The sequence below is a fragment of the Agelaius tricolor genome, unplaced genomic scaffold (genome assembly GCF_023055355.1).
Source record: "Agelaius tricolor isolate 1412-34295 unplaced genomic scaffold, bAgeTri1.0.p SCAF_3, whole genome shotgun sequence".
NCBI classification, from domain to species: Eukaryota; Metazoa; Chordata; class Aves; order Passeriformes; family Icteridae; genus Agelaius; species Agelaius tricolor.
The window spans coordinates 54,322,717-54,338,546 of record NW_027269263.1 but is presented as its reverse complement, the minus strand read 5'-3'; the positions used below and the strand labels follow the sequence as shown (position 1 = coordinate 54,338,546).

The 15,830-nt window shown below is 40.9% G+C and overlaps 1 protein-coding gene across 2 annotated transcripts in view; it reads left to right on the top strand.

The window, feature by feature from the left end:
- GRAMD4 (GRAM domain containing 4) overlaps nucleotides 1-15,830 on the top strand; it is a 76,533-nt gene that overhangs the window by 22,407 nt on the left and 38,296 nt on the right. For both annotated transcript variants that reach the window (XM_071423857.1, XM_071423856.1), the window contains exons 2-3: nucleotides 1,709-1,919; nucleotides 10,496-10,616. In XM_071423857.1, coding sequence (XP_071279958.1) covers nucleotides 1,709-1,919; nucleotides 10,496-10,616 — 332 coding nt within the window. The remainder of the gene's footprint in view (nucleotides 1-1,708; nucleotides 1,920-10,495; nucleotides 10,617-15,830) is intronic.

Sequence of the window (15,830 nt, the reverse complement as noted above, 5' to 3'; positions counted from 1 at the left end):
AGGTTTAAACTTCCCTCATACCATTTGTTCCCTAATTGCTATTAATAGTAGGGCCTAGAGATATTTCTGGATGTGATAGCTGACAAGTTTCTTCATCAAATAGTCAATGAATGAGCAAGAAGTGTTTCTATTTTAAACATAGCTCCGACAAGTAAAAGAACTTCAAAGAGAAGCTGTTCTTAGAAAATAACCTTGGTGTGAGTTACCATAAGTGTTTCTCTATAAGTGATAGATTAAACACAGGTTGAAACTTTAAGCATCTCTGATAAAGGAAGAATTTTGTGGGGTTTTTTTGCCAGCTGTACTGTAAGGGGTTTGTATTGGTTTAAAACTTCTGTGTTTAATTGAAAGGTGCTAATAAACTTTGGCAGAGGTGCAAACTAAGACATATTTGAAGGGAATGATCTCGTTTGAACTTGGAGTGAATAGTCAATGCCAAAGTGTTAGGTTAAGTGGAGAATCCATAGGGAAAGTTGAAGAGCTTTGTTGAAAAGAGGTTTGTCCTAGGAGGTGAGAATTGCCTCAGGTACAAAGGCTGTGGTAGCAAAAGGTTTTGTATTTTGCTCTCTATTTTACTCCTGAAGTGACATGAGTCTGAATTTACCTTTGTACTTCCATCTCACACCAGTGTCTGGGATGATGTGCCATGAAGCCAAGCATGACTTCTAATGAAGAGGATGGTAGTGCTGACCATAGAGGACAAAAGGGTAGTACCAGGAACAAGTGCCTCAAAACAGATTTTTAAAAATCCATTTGCTAGAGCATGGCATCATCCTCCAGATGAATCTCTGTGTGCTGAGATAACTGTGGCTTTTTTGTTATAAACTGACAGAGCAGGAGTGACAGGATCAAAGAACTAAATGTTGGGTTTGGCTTTTTTTTTTTTTTTTTTTTTAAGATGAAGCTTGGCACCTTTGGTACAGAGTGTGATTTCTTGAATGGGACCAGTTTGGCAAGTCTGGATTAAATCAGAAATTATACAGTGCAGTGTCTTGAAAAGCTGCCATTACAATGAGTTTACACACATAAATAAAGCTTTCTTCTGTTGTCTTTCTGAAAGCAAAATTCCAGGGGTATACAAGATTGTCAAGTTTGGTAATTTTAAGGATTTTGGCAGTATGTTTGAATATGATTTATGGTCTGTTTCAGTTGTCTAATTTTTAATGAAATCTTCTGCATGGATCTGTCTGTGGCTTTTTTCAATAAACCTTTGGTACTTTGTTTTGTTAGGCTGAGGTTATAGTGAGATATGATGGCATCCTTACTCTTTTGCTTTAGTTTTTCTTGGAATTTAAAACTTGGTTATGAAGCTTGGTGAATTTTCCTTTGATTAGAAGCATCACAAATTGAAAGATATTGACTTGTCAGCTAAACTTTCCTTTTTTTTCAAGCAACCTGTTAGGAACTGACTTCCTAATCTTTCTTTGGAGTGCAGGTTGTTACTTTTTGCCTATTCTGACTTGCTTTAAAAGCTGCCAGGAGAGAGGGGCCATGATAGTCTGGGAAGAAGGTAAATGATCAACTACTGCAAACTAAACCATGCATCTGTTACACTGTGGAAAAAACTCCTGTTAAGAAGCTAAGCATGTTTTTCCTCAAGTGGCAGGAAGGCACTTGAAAGATGGTTGGGAGGAGTTAGTGATAGAAATGTGTGTATTTAGATTTATTGCAAGCTTTCTAAAATACTCCTGATTTCTTGATCTTGCAGAGACTCCAACCGTCATGTTAAGGTAAAGCAGAAAAGTGCAGTGCTGAACATGCTAAAGAAGTTGGACAAAATAAGGTTCAGAGGTCACAAGAGAGATGAGTTCCTTGATTTAGCAGAGTCTCCAAATGCTTCAGACACTGAATGTGGAGATGAAATCCCGGTGAAGATACCTCGAACGTCAGCTCGAGACAATGAAGAGTTGAGAGACCCTGTAAGTACTCAAATTAGTATCATTATATTATATTAGGTTATTTACTTTTCAGGCAGAAAAATAATAGAAATTACTAATTCTTTATCCTTATATTATGGTTGTAAAACTTGAAGATTGTGGGCTAGGAAGTAACTATCCAGGAATAGGCCTTCATTTTGTGGAAAAATCAATTAATTTCTCAATACTGGAGTTCCTTGTCCCTACTTCTAATTTTAGATGTTGTGAGTTGACAGGTTTGTTACCTTTGGATGTGCTTCTGAATGCTCTCTGGTTTTTATTTGTTTTGTTGAATTACTAATGAACATGTGAAAGAGAAAAGGCAGCCTAAGGAGCTCAGATCTGCACAAATGACACTGTCCAGGACTTTAAGGATAAGACTTCTGGTTGCTTCATTAGTGTTAGAAGGTCACACCAGCTCCTTCTCCACTGCAGTGTTGTATCCAGTAGTGCTTCCATGCAATTAGAGCTGTTTTAAACCTGTGAAGGGGGTGCTAAAACGTTTTGGTGCTTATAAGCAGAAGCACCAAAGCACACCTACCTTTTTCAAAGACATGGCTTCAGTAAAAGTTAAATATTTGTTAAAAATGTAAAATAAAATCCTTCAAGTGTTTAAAAATAGCTGTGGATCCATGAGCTTGGAGTACTACAGTATTAGTTTAGATTTGTTTGTATAATTGTATTGTGGAAGTGACTTGGAATTCAGAACTTATATCACCCTTAAAAACTTCCTAGTTTTTATCCCCAAAATGTAATCAGACTATTGTCTGAAGGCTCATTCCTAGGAGCATGGGTCTTGCTCACAGGAAGCTGTAAACTAAGATTTTCAACTGTATATGCTTATGCATCTCCTTTGGGGTTGGCAGCTTGTATCTAGTTCTGTAGCTATTAGCTTTTTTAAATTTAAGTGGGCTTTTATGGTACTACATACAGTCCTGCTTATAGAGAGCTTTCTTGCCAGAGTGTTTTTCCTATGATCATGGAACAAACAGGTGGTAATGACAGAGCATGTTTTGGTCACAAAAAGTCTGTTACATGTAAATTCTCAAGCTTCTCAGACAAGGAAATCTGTTAAATGCTACTCCTTTGCTCTTATTCTACTGAAGACATTTATCTGTGGCAATGTTCCTCACTCAGGGTCACCAAATGTGGAATTTGCAGGCAACTCCAACATGGGAAGAGATGAGAATCTTGACTCCATGTTTCAGAAGGCTGATTTATTATTTTATGATATATATTATATTGAAACAAAAGGATATATTAAAACTACGCTAAAAGAATAGAAGAAGGATTTAATCAGAAGGCTAGCAAGGAATAGAAAGGAATGGAATGATAATAAAATCTTGTGACTGCTCACAGCTTCAACACAGGTGGCTGTCATTGATCATCAAGCAAAAACAATTTCACATTCTGGGTAAACAATTCTCCAAATCACATTCCAAAGCAGCAAAGCATGGAGAAGCTGAAGCCTCTCAGCTTCTCAGGAGAAAAGATCCTAATGAAAGGATTTTTCATAAAATATGTCTGTGACATTTGTCATCTGTTAAGATGTAAGTATTGTGCATACTGGGACTAATCTCTGATGCTGTCCTTCCAATGTGGTGTTTTGTGAGTTTTTTGTAGGTAAATACTGGCTTATTTTCATTAAACTTCAGGCTTTATGCTTGGTGTTGGTATATATGCCTTTTGTATTTAATCAGAAGTATCTGGATGGCAGAGCTAGAGGCTACAGAAAGATCTGCCTTAAACTCCAGGTACCATTTTCTGTATTTCTTCAGGGGAATAGTAGCTCCTGGGTGGTGTGGAGGGCAGCTGAGGGCACAGCAAGGTAAACTTGTAGTTTTGAATAGTAATAAAGCCTTAACAGATGCACATCTGCAGTGATGATCTCTGTTTTCTCAAAATGTTGAGCTCTGTGTGCTGAGAAGGGAACTTGGAGAAGCATTTACTTTCTGGCTGATTGCATTCTGCACTAGGCTGTTGTGGTCTAAGTCCTTGCATACAGTTGAGGGCAGTTCTTTAAAATCAGGGAGAAAGAAAGAGAGGAAAGCAGAAATGGCATCGAACTTGTTTTGCTCCGCTCCTGATGTTTGGGAGCTCCAAACCCAGGGTGATGCTGGAACAGCCCAAGAGCAGTGCCTGTGTTACAGGTATGAGCAAAATAAGCCAATTGCTATGAGCAGAAAGGTCTGATGTATAAGGGATAAATTTCAGATGGGAATTTTGAGAGATTAGCAGTTGGCCCTCACAGTCATCTGTGCACTCAGTGCTGCTGCCCATCCCTCAAATGAAGGGAGAAGAAATAATCCCCTGTGCTGCAGAGGTGCCAAGAGTAAAGAAAGCAATCCTTATATAGTTAAATCAATATTAAAGTAGTGGTGTCTGAGGTTGTGTAAACAGTGCAATTCTGAATTATTTGTCTGTTTCTTATTGAGATTATATAGTTGAGTTGTGCCTGAAAGGGTTTTAATTCAGTGTCTAAAACTCATAACTTAAATTGCTTGTACATGGTGTTTTATAGGCTCTGTGAGCAACTTAGTATTATACTTGTATTCCACTGATCATTGAAAAACCAAATCTTCTTGGTTTCTTCCTGTTTAATACCTTTGGGAAACTGTTGAAAGCACACAAAAACCAATGCAAGTCTTCTGTGTAAATGCAAGTCAGGCTACATGTCTTTTCAGATAGATGTGAACTGTACTGTGCTTCCACTTCTGTTCCTTCATTGTTTCTATTGAAATCTGGGTACAGAACTCATGGTCTTGAAAGAGCAAGGTTGGTAGCTTGGAACTGAGCATAGCACCCAAAATTAGGGTCCTAGCATCTTCACTGTCAGCCATTCCCTAGACAAAGACTTCATCTCTACCCCTCTCTACTTCCCTCCCATGCCCCTGTCTGGTGTATTATTCATTATGGAGGCATTAAGGAAAGATCCCTGTCTATTAGAACAGCACAGTGCAGTCATATAAGTGAAGAACCCTTCATGGGTTACAGTGCTCTTAAAAATGTGCCTCTCCTTTAGGTATGTATCTGAACTTGACAACAAGTGCAAAAGCTTGATGCAGATGGAGGTTGCAGAGTAAAAAGCCTTGTCATAAAAGCTTGTGATTGCAGAGCCCTGACCATCTGCCAGGAGGAGCATCATCCTCTGTTGCACTTGCAGCAAATGAAGTGAATGCTCAGTCCCAGGCCACAGATTGTGCAGTGGCACTTAGTCCCAACACTTCACATGCCTTACTGAAGTCACACATGTAAAATTCATACTCTGTGAAAAGACAGAAAGGATGGCCAGATAAGGTCATTTCCTGTTCTTTATCTTTAAACTGAGCTTTATCTATTTAGTTCAATAATAAACATCCTAACCTGTGTTTGAGTAAAGCACCCAGCTAGCTCCTGGTCCAAGGACTCTGGAGGTGGAAGGATTTATATTTTCCTTTGAATTTGCAGTGGTTTCTGAGAGTTTTTGTTCAAAAAAGAGTTTTTGAACTAGTTTGGATTCAGCTTACAGGCTGGCTGCTTGCTTGTGTGGGTTTCCCCCTCTCATTTAAGTGCCCCAGCTACCAGATATGCCTTGAATAGGAGATACTTTCTTGGGTCCCTGTGGGTGTTTGGATGCTGTGATCAGATCATTGCCAAGACAGCAATACTGGTTAACAAATTTAACTCTCTGCTAAGCATCTCTTTCAATTCCTGAATTGCTTCCTAGATTTCTTCCTTCATTCCCTCTTTACCATAGCTGGTTGTTTGTTTTTTTTTTAAGGCAAGGATATTAGACACTCTATGCAGCACTGCTCTTTCTGCATTGTTTTGTAAAATCACCACAATTGCAAAATAGGTAGAGGGAGGAACCTGGTCCGTTCCAAATCAATTAGCATGTGATTTGTTGTGACATTAGAAATTGAGGCAATGTTGCTTGCTCAGTAATTAAAGTCCCCTTTATTCAGTGCTACCCTTCCTGTTTGTACAGAAGGGGAGACAAGATCCTGTTGTACATGCAGGTGTATGAATGAATGTGCTGCAGACAGAGCACGTCCCCTTCACAGAACAGAGAAAGAACAAACTGTGTTTAAACCTGTAGAGGCTGGCACTAACCTGGCAGTGAGAATTACTGGTAAAGCTCTCTTGTATCTGGCATATTGTACTGAAAGCAGTCTAATCTACTTATGCAAGTTCCCTGCCAGTGTGCTAGGATTAAATCTGAGTTACTGTGGTACAGAAAACATTACTTTAATTGTAAAAGCAGTATAGCTTGCTTTTCCCTGACACATGTCAATTAAAACCTCAAATGCTGCTCTGTTGGTCATCTCATTTACAGGGATTGGAAGATATAAAGCATGATGCAAACATTATAGTTAAGAAGTTAAAGTCTCTGAATCTGGCTGGCACTAGATTTTAAAAAATTTATGTAGAATATAGCTGTGGTTTAGGAGCATGCCAGTATGGGTATGCTTCCATGAATAGCTACTAAGAATTAACTATTCATGCAGATGCTTTCATTCTTAAGCAATGTTGTTGAGTTTTTCCTTTTCTTACAGCAGGTAATTGCATCATTCATGGGGAGCCCTTTCATAATTTGAAGTAAGAAAATGCAGTGCAGATGAAAAACTCAGGAGTGCAGAACTTCATGAGACAAGCTATGTAGTTTGTTGTATTGCTGAAGACTTCTCCCCTCCTTTTTTTTTCCTCAAATGAATGCAAGTTAAAAATTTCTATTTTAAACTATCTCTTCCCTGTGTTGTGTCCCAGCCACTTTCTGGGCTCTGAGGAGTGATTTGAGTGGAGGATTTTACCCCTGGCATTGGCATGTTGTGTCCTCACTGCTCCTCATCCTTTTGAGAACTGCTTTTCTCCAAGGAAACTTCACCATTTTGTGAGATATTCCTAGAAAAATCTCCCACATACATATGATGTTGTGGAAGGAAATTAGAAGCACAGAGTTGGGCGGTCGTGTTTCTGTGTGATACTGAAGTTATGCTGTGCTGCAGGTGGAGAGGACAGATCCACATCCACTTAGCTGGGAAGTGGCTGGGCCCCTTTCTGTGGCTGTACAGCAGCAGTGGCAGCACACAGAACAAAACCCCAGGGCCTGCAGGATGGAGGGGTTTTGGAGAGGGAGGGCAGAGAAGTCTTGGGCTGGGAAGTGCTGTGTGAAAAGCCTGAACTGCAGATGGCTTTTGGAAAACACTTTTGTGGGGAGATGTGGGTTTTAGATGTGGAGCTGGATGTGGCTCGGACAAGCAGCCCTGAGCTCTGCTAATGGGTTACAGGCAGTCTGTTGTCATCAGAAATGTTCCTTTAACCCCTCTGTCTCTGTTCCCCTCGGGCATTTCTCTGTCTTCCTAGGCACTGCCAGGCCTTCTTCTCATGGTCTTGGCTAAGTAATAACGATTGCCAACCTTTTAAGAGGGCTCCTGTGTCAAATGCTGTCAAAGCTAGAGAGGCAGAAGGAAAAGCAGAAATCTGTGGAAGCCTTCAAGGCTTTTACTGTGAGTCAGGAACTGGAAAGGACATCTGTACAGGGCAGAGTAGGTAATCCAGCCTGAGTCCCAGCGCTGTCCACAGAGGCAGCAGAGAGGAGAAACCTTTACTCAGATAAAACGGGAATTAATACCAGGATTTTGATAACTTGTGAATTGATCCAGGTATGCTAGCTTCAGACAGAGGGACTTTTTTGAATTCAGAGGTAGGTAGTTGACCTTCAGCAAATGTAGAGACATTATTTCTTGTTTTCTTAGATGTGTTGGTGTGGGGAAAAAGCTTCACTGACAGAGACATCTGCTTAAATGTTTTCTATATCACTGTCCTGGGCATCCTCAGTTTTTCTGAATGTTTCTAAATGGTACTCATAAAATGTTGTGGTGTTGTTAATTTTGGAAATTGGGTGCACCACCAAACTTGTGTCGCTGTGTATCTTAATAAACAATTTTATTATTATTACATGTTAGTTACATTTTCTTGCTCCTAGTATTCCAGTGAGCAGCCTTATGTTTTAACTCAGTGGATTTTCTTTCTCTTTTGTTCTCCTCTCCAAGTTAGAAGCTTTGTAGCTAGTTTAAAGATGTGTACCTTCTGATTTTTAACCTGTCTGTGGATGTCAGGCTGCTTAGGTCCAATGCTTTAGCAGATAAACATATTTGGAAACCCTAAGAATGAGTCATGTTAACTGGTATCACTCTCCCCGGTGCTCTGCACCTCTTCCTCAGAGGCACTGTTAAGGTATCCTGGGCTTTAATTATTCACTCAACAGCTCTGAAGAAGCAAAAGCAGAGCTGGTTCTCCAGGCATATTTCTGAAATGTAGCACATCTTTGGGTAAAATATCTTGAGTACCTTCAATGAGGATGAGAATTTGAATATGGTTAGGTACTTGCTAGCCCCTTATTTTTCCTGTCCTCCCTCACCTGGGGTGGGACCAGCTGCTGTCTAAGCACAGGGCTGATGTCCAGAGTTCAGGCACATTCCTTTTGAGTACAGCTCCTTGCTCCTTGTCCTGGATGTGATTTGATTATTTAAGCAGTGGCATTGATTCTTCAGCAGCTCCCTGTGAAATCCTGTGTGCTGGGAGCAGAGATTGTCCCTGTGTGCTAGATGTGGGTGTACAATTCAGAAAGCCATGCATTAACACCTGGGCAGCAGTCTGAACTTTAATAACACTTCCCTTGTGCCTGCCCATGTTGTAAGGGTGCTGCTTTTCAGCTTCAGCAGCACCATCCTCCTTGGGGCTCTCCAAATGTCTGGCAAGTGATAGCACTAAATCTTGCAGTGTAAATAAATACAGCCCAGCTCAGCTGATAAGAGATCAACACAGAGGTCAATTTGCATCCTGTGCTCATCTGAAAAGAGTCTCTGATAATCTTCTGCAGTGGCTGGAGCAGTTGCAGATGGCATCTCTCACTGCACCTCCCTGGCTAAAGGCAGGAGTGGTGGGGAGATGTGGGCATGGCGAGGGGGACGCTGTGCTGCAGCTCCTGGAGTGAGGACTGCCCTGGGCTCTGTCCCTCTCTGCTGTGCTGTGGTTCCTGCCAGATCCAGAGTGGATCTGCTGAGCTAACAGCTTCTCCTCCTCGGCAGGGCCAGCAGCATTGACAGAGGGCTGTGTGGGTGGGTGCTGCTTGGGGGACTGCAAATAGCATCTCTGCTTGGCACTGTGTTCAGCAAGCCCAGGTGGGGACTTGGTGCCAGGTAAATGCTGGGCAGTGACTGCCTGCAGATTGCTAATATGTCTGCACAGACAGATTCTGAGGCTTTAACTCGGGATCTGTTCTTAAACTCAGTTTCAAACAAGAGAACAGATGTTTAATAGATATTTCCACACTGTTTTATCTTGAAAGTACAAATCCATCCCAACTGTGAAAAGACAACTTTGCTGTCAGTAAGCTTTCTGCACATCTTTCCTAAAACATAGAAAATGTCTGAATTTAATGTCTCCTGTAGATTACTTGAATTTATATATGTATGTAATTTAAGCTGTCATGGTTAAATGTATGCAAGCTGGTGTTTGAAAGGAATGCAGTTCCTGTGTGTTTTCAGGGTTCAAACAATGAGTGGATAATAGTCAGAATATGTAAATAAATTCCTTTTTGTCTTGAGATCATTTTTGAGAGGTAGGCTTCTGCAATCTATCCCTTTGGTTTTGAATACAAGCTGCTAGAGAAACTCCTGTAATTCTCATTGACGGATTTTTCATACCTGGTGGGGGCTGTACACAAGCACTGAGCAGCCATTACCCAGGAGATGCCCTCACCCACCCTTTTCCCTGCTGTCTGAAATTGCCCACTTTATGAGAGAAAGAAGGCATCACCTGCCTTCTGCTCTGTGGCCTTGGGGTTTTTCTGTGTTTAATTCATGGGGGTGGACATTGTCAGTGGTCTCACTAATAATTAAATTGTTTTTTAATTCCTGCTTTCTGCAGTATTTTCAGTATTCTGCTGAGTTCATTCAAGGGGTGCTGGTAAATCTGTTGAGGCATGCAATCTTCTGATTTGCCACTCCCCTGGCCTGCCAGGGTGAGCTCCTGGGCACCAGCAACATCCTTCTGCAGTGACTGGGAGAGTTACTGCTGTGGGAGAGTGGGGAGCCCCTTCCTTGCTGAGAGATCTTGAAAATTACACATTCCATAGATGGATATTAAAATATACAATTTGTGCTTCCCACTAGCTCAGTAATTATTTAGAAAAGTATTACTTTTACTGGCCTCACAATTTTCTGTTTAAAGTGACCATTCATTCTATGGGAAGAGGAGAGGAGTAGTATAAATATGGCTTTTCAGTCAGCAGAAGAAGGGATTAAATCATGGTGCAGTAGAACTGGTGAGGGTGGTGGTGGTGGGAAATACTTGTTTTCTGTGGCTTCCCAAGGTTTGCAGAATTGTGTTCTGTAAATTCACATTTGATTAGCTTTCATTCACTTATTTTGGTAATCTGATGCTGACAGAGGCATGTAGAGTTGTTGATACCTGCATGTTTCTCACATGCTTGTTTCTTTACTGCCCCAGAAAGCAGTTGATGTATTTAAATGACACACACACACACAAAAAAAAAAATCCTTCTGAACTTTCAGTATGTTCTGGCTTTCTTATAGGCTGGTCCAGGGACCACCATCATGGCTTCAGGAGTCCAGGATTTTAACAGAACAGAGTCTGACAGACTGAATGAGATCAAAGGTCACCTGGAAATAGCCTTACTGGAAAAACACTTTTTACGTAAGTATAAAATGCTCTGTGGAGAGGAATAGTTTTGGACTTCTGAAATAATGTTTCTCTAACAGTAGGAGCTGGCATCAGAATTTTGAGGTGTGCTGATGTGCAGATAGCACGTGGGTTTATGCTTCCCTGAGAAGAACTTAAAAGCATTCCCAGGGTTTCTGGGTCACTTGGGTATATTTTCCTCATTGCATTCCTCACAACGTACTCACTATGTGACAAAAGCTGCGTACTTGAAGTCTGGATGTTGACATCTGCAGGTTGGCTTAGAACTAAGTCAACCTTAATGTGCCTGCAATAGGTGTTTTGCTTTCTAGTAGTAATTGCTAAGAAGAGATTTATGACAGGGAGACCAGTTCATTTTCGTGGCAGCTGTTTCAACAAATGATGCACCTTAAAACATGTGTCACTTAACATTATGTGTATTATTGGTAAGTGGTGTAAGAAATACAGAGAAGAGGGTCTGGAGATTTAAAGTGCTGGTTTTTTGGGTTTATGCTTATATATGTGTACATATGTGTGTATAATGAGAAAAAGTTGTCATTCATGGCAAGGGGAAGCTGCAAGATTTTGGGGATTTTATCTCAGCAGGTCTGAACTGTTGATTTATAAGACAAGATAGTTAAAAACAGAAAACCAGAAAACAAAATAACTTGATACAAGTAGAGATCTCTGTTATAAACTAATGAGAATTCTTGCTCAGTTGCTTCCCAAAATGGCCATTTTAATATTTTGGTTTTGAACTTCAGAGTATGAGGGTTGTTTTTATGTCTTCAAAGCTTGTCAGATATTTTCTAAGGAGTAGAAATAACAAGACTGTAGATTCTGTTCAATTTCTAGGCTATAATCCAATGACAAGACTTAGGTTTTTATCTTCAGCATGTTCTCAAGGATTTGTCATTAATTTTCTGTGACTTGTTTTTCACTTGGCAATACTTCTTTGATATGTTTTCCCCCTGATGTGTATAAGAGGGAGGCCTGATAAAGGAGACTGGGCAGGAATTTATAACAAGCTGCTGTCAGCTTCCACTGATACCTGGAGGAGGTATCATGGTTGGAATGTCAGGTAAAAACTGAAAGAAATGTTTGACTTGCCTTGTTAGTTTCAGTGATTTACTTGATTTTTATTTAACTATTTGGTACAGTTACCATGTACTCCTTCCATCCCCAAAGGTACATTGCTTAAGCCCCTGTTACACAGCTGTTTTTTAGGCTAGGTTGGACACATGTGATTTCTCCATGCAATCCAATGTGCAGTAGAAACAGCAGGACTTAACAGAACTGACTTCTGATTTGAAATGGGATGTGCTTTTTGATGTAAAAACATGGTAGGGCTCCCAAGCGCTTCCGTGGCTGGTGAATTCATTCTCCTTCTTAGTATGTTCTTACAGTAACTAAATGGGGCACACAGGTTTGAGAATATTGGTAGTCTTCAGGTTCCTGCTGTAATTTGAAAACCTTCTGATCAACTGTTACTTGTAGCTGAATCATTTTTCCTTTGCACAGCTTTGTTGTGAACTCCAAGGTGAAGGATAAGGAGGATAAAGTTTCCCCTTTGTGTAAGCTTTGAGCAGATGTTTGGGGGTTCAGGCCAGTGGGGTGGTTCAACTGGGTGCCCTGAGTCAGCCAGGGATGTCTCCAGCCCTCACCACTTCAGCAGAGCCTGATGTTAGCTGTAGGTGAAATAACAGCATTGTCCTGACCAATTGGTTGTAATTCTCTACATAAAAGCAATAGTAAGAGTCATAAACTGGTTGAGAAATAAGTAAAATAAAGCTTATCCCTTATTTGGCCACTTTCCATTCAAAATTTTGGGATGAAATAGGTCACCATGTTTGTCAGTTGGAGTGAAGTAGGAGTTCAGCTTTTGCATATGGCTCCTGAGTTCTTATCCTTCCTTTTTCCTTCTCTTTTGAGTTGGTTTGGGATTTTTGATACTAGAAATCCTTCATTATTGTTTTCTTCCCAAAAATGAACTAATGGTGTGAAGAAAAACATTCTTGAAATGTGCAGTTCGTTCACTTCAGTTTGCCCTTGGAAGAAAGCCTGATCTTTATTTTTTTAAAATCCTATTGCTGCAGTAGGTGATTTTTAGGAAGACTAGTTGCTCTGCAGTATTTCCATACTATTTTTGACTATGGAATCCCTTAAGGACACCTTGCTAGCATTGTGATTTTGCATATTGTTTGCCAGGTCCACATACTCCATTTCCTCCAGCTGGGCATGCAAAAATCAAAGCAATTTCTAGTTTGTGAGGGAAATATATAAAGTTTCATGCATTTGCTTTTTAATGTGCTGTGGTTCTACTTGTTATCAGCTTGATTCTGACTTTTTTTGGTCTCTTCTGTACTTTTATTTGTATTGATGCCATCAAGCAGGAGGTTCAAGGAGGAGAGATTTCCTCTCAGCTCTACGTCATGTGTGATGTACACACACATTACACAGCTGCAGGTCGATGTGGGTCTGTAATTTGAGGTGCCTGGCTAAAGTTTTTCTCTAAACTCCATTCACTGTTAGTAGGCACCAGCAATGGGTGCAGTTTGGCTGAGTAGCACATTCAGTGAAACACATCCCAAACCTCACTGTAGCCTCTCCAAGCTGCAGGGGAAATCCAGAGCAAGTAGGTATGGAGAGAAGCTGTTGTCTCTAAGGGGGAAATATCTTCATCTGAGATGTCAGATGAATGTCTTCTTTAGCAAAGAGGTAATCTAGACTCCCAGAGATGTGAAGATGGAGAGGAATTGCTTAGCATGTGCAGAGCTGTAAATGCAAATCAAATGTGTCTGGAAATGCAAGGGATTTAAGCTGTGGATTGACAGGAGGCTGAGGCATGCAGAGCATGGGATCTTGGATAATGTCTTAAGCAAGGGGCAGGGATCATCTGATTCTCCCAGCTAAAGGGGCTAAAGTTGCTTTTCCTGTCTGTGTGGGAATGGTCTTAATCTCTTGATCTAATGGCTCATTCTGAGCCTTATTATAGGAATGCTGAAAATGTGCCTGTTGGGTTTGTGGTATTGGTGTGGGTTCCTTCAGAAGAAATCTTGGAACAGCAGCTGAATCAAGAGTGCCAGGGGCTTAGTCTGCTGGAGTTTCCAGTGCATGTGGTTGGAAAAAGCTTTGTCTTGGAGCTGGGACAATCAGAATTATTTATTTCTAAAGGACTTCCTGTTATTATAACCTAGTTTTTCATACATGTGAACACTGCCTTGGGCTAGTTAAGGGCTCAGTTTTGGAAGGCAACTACTGACCCAGGGCAGTTAGATTGATATGCTAAGGTTAGTAGTTTGCAGTTCAAAACCTAGCTGTATCTTAACAAAAAATAAAATTGTACCTGCTGCTGTTGCATTTGAAAGACAAAACAACCAACAAAACAATCTTTCTGCTTTTGCACCTTTTTTGTTTGAGGTAAACACCTTGCTTCCTTGTGCCTGCTTATAGAGGGCAGTTTTGGAGATATCAGTGCTCTTGTCCTGGTGCCACAAGGTGCTTTGTAAGCACACATGCATCCTGTGGTTTATATGAAGTATTAGCTAATTCTAATTCAAGGGTGTTGAAACCTTTTGCAATGTGGAATTCAACAGCTCAGGAAAGAGGAGTTGGTAGCACCAGCTGAGAGTGAATAAACCTGGTGACTCTTAGAGAAGAGGGTTAGTCATGGACTGTTAAATCAAAGGAACGTCACATGAGGATGAGGAGTAGTAGAAGGAAATATAATCCTCTCCCAAAAGGGTTTTTGCATTCCACACCACACAGCAGCCTGTGGCAGGATACTTTAAGGTCTCACCAAATCAGTGGTCTCAGTCATGGTGTTTATACCACATGACAAAAGAAGTTGGGATTATGTTGCTTTCCCACTGAAATTTCTGCTCTGGCACACTGTTCATCCTCATGCCTTTTTGAACCATTTATGTGACTAACTCCACAGGATTTTCTCTGGCTTTCACTTCACTTTCTGATATAAATGACTTGATGATTCTTTCTAAGAACAACCTAGAAGAATACTGACCTCATGGAAATAGAGCTCTAGAAAACCATACATGATTCTCAGGCAGAACTGGCATGTTAGAAAGTGTTAAACCTCAGAGGCCAAGCGTGTGCTGACCAGCAAAGGACCTATGCTGAAAAGTCCAGTTCTGTGCAGAAATGCTTATACCTCCTCAAACAGTGCCAGTCATTCTGTGTGAGGAGTAGGCAGTGAAGCTGCCCAATTACCAACTGTGTCAGAACACCTTCTCTTTAATTTCTCCTGATGTGAGGGTCACACCAGCTGCAGTAGCAGAGCTAGAGAGGAGCAGAAGAATAGATTGACTGCATTGGTTTTGCTCTTTTCATACTGACTTAGCAGCCTGTAGTCTGAACCTTAGGTTCAGAAATCATGAAGCAGAATCTAGAGCTGATTTGAGCTGATTTACGTAGCAGGTGAAGACCCTGGCAAGAGAATAAGCAGCTGCTGTGTTTATCTGAGAGACCCAAATCCCAGCTGTAGGCCATAAAGGCCATTCCTTGCTACATGGTCAACCCTTGGCCAGGTGGTCCTGATGCTGCACCAAGGGCTCTGAAATAAAGTGTGCTGGTGAGTGTTGAGGGTGCTGTGGTACTGGAGCTTACCCTGGGTTTCTCACATCCTTTACTCCGTCCTCTAAACTTCCTTTCTTTCAGTTTAAAATCCTGCACTCCTTAGCACTAAAAATGTATCCCTGGGAGATTACCTGTCTCTTTTGAGATTGTTGAGTTCCTCTGATGAAGACTGGTTTGCCTATGGTGACTTTTAGGAAATCTTTAATGTTTATCCTGGGCACCCAGAGATGACACAGTCAAAATATGTGAGTCCAGCCTTTGCTATAGTGCTGTCTCTTTACTAGAGCTGCTCTCATTTGCTTCCTAACAAAATTCAAAGTTTTTCTAGGTCTGACTTCTGTCTGGGAGACTTCTCAAAAACTACAGAAAGTTTCTTAAGAGTTGTAGGAAAGATTTTGCTTATACCCAGAGATACTCAATGTGTATGTTGAGTTCTCATACTCAATGTGTATGTTGAGTTCATTTCTAGCCTTCCTGGGCAAAAAAAACCAAACAAACAAACAAAAAAACCCCTCCAAAACTCCGACTTCATTTTCCTGGAAACACTTTTGGAAGAGGCAGTCATGAGCAGTTGTTTGGGGGTCAACAGGCCTCAATACAGACTAATGAGCATTCAGATCTCCATTTCTCATCTTC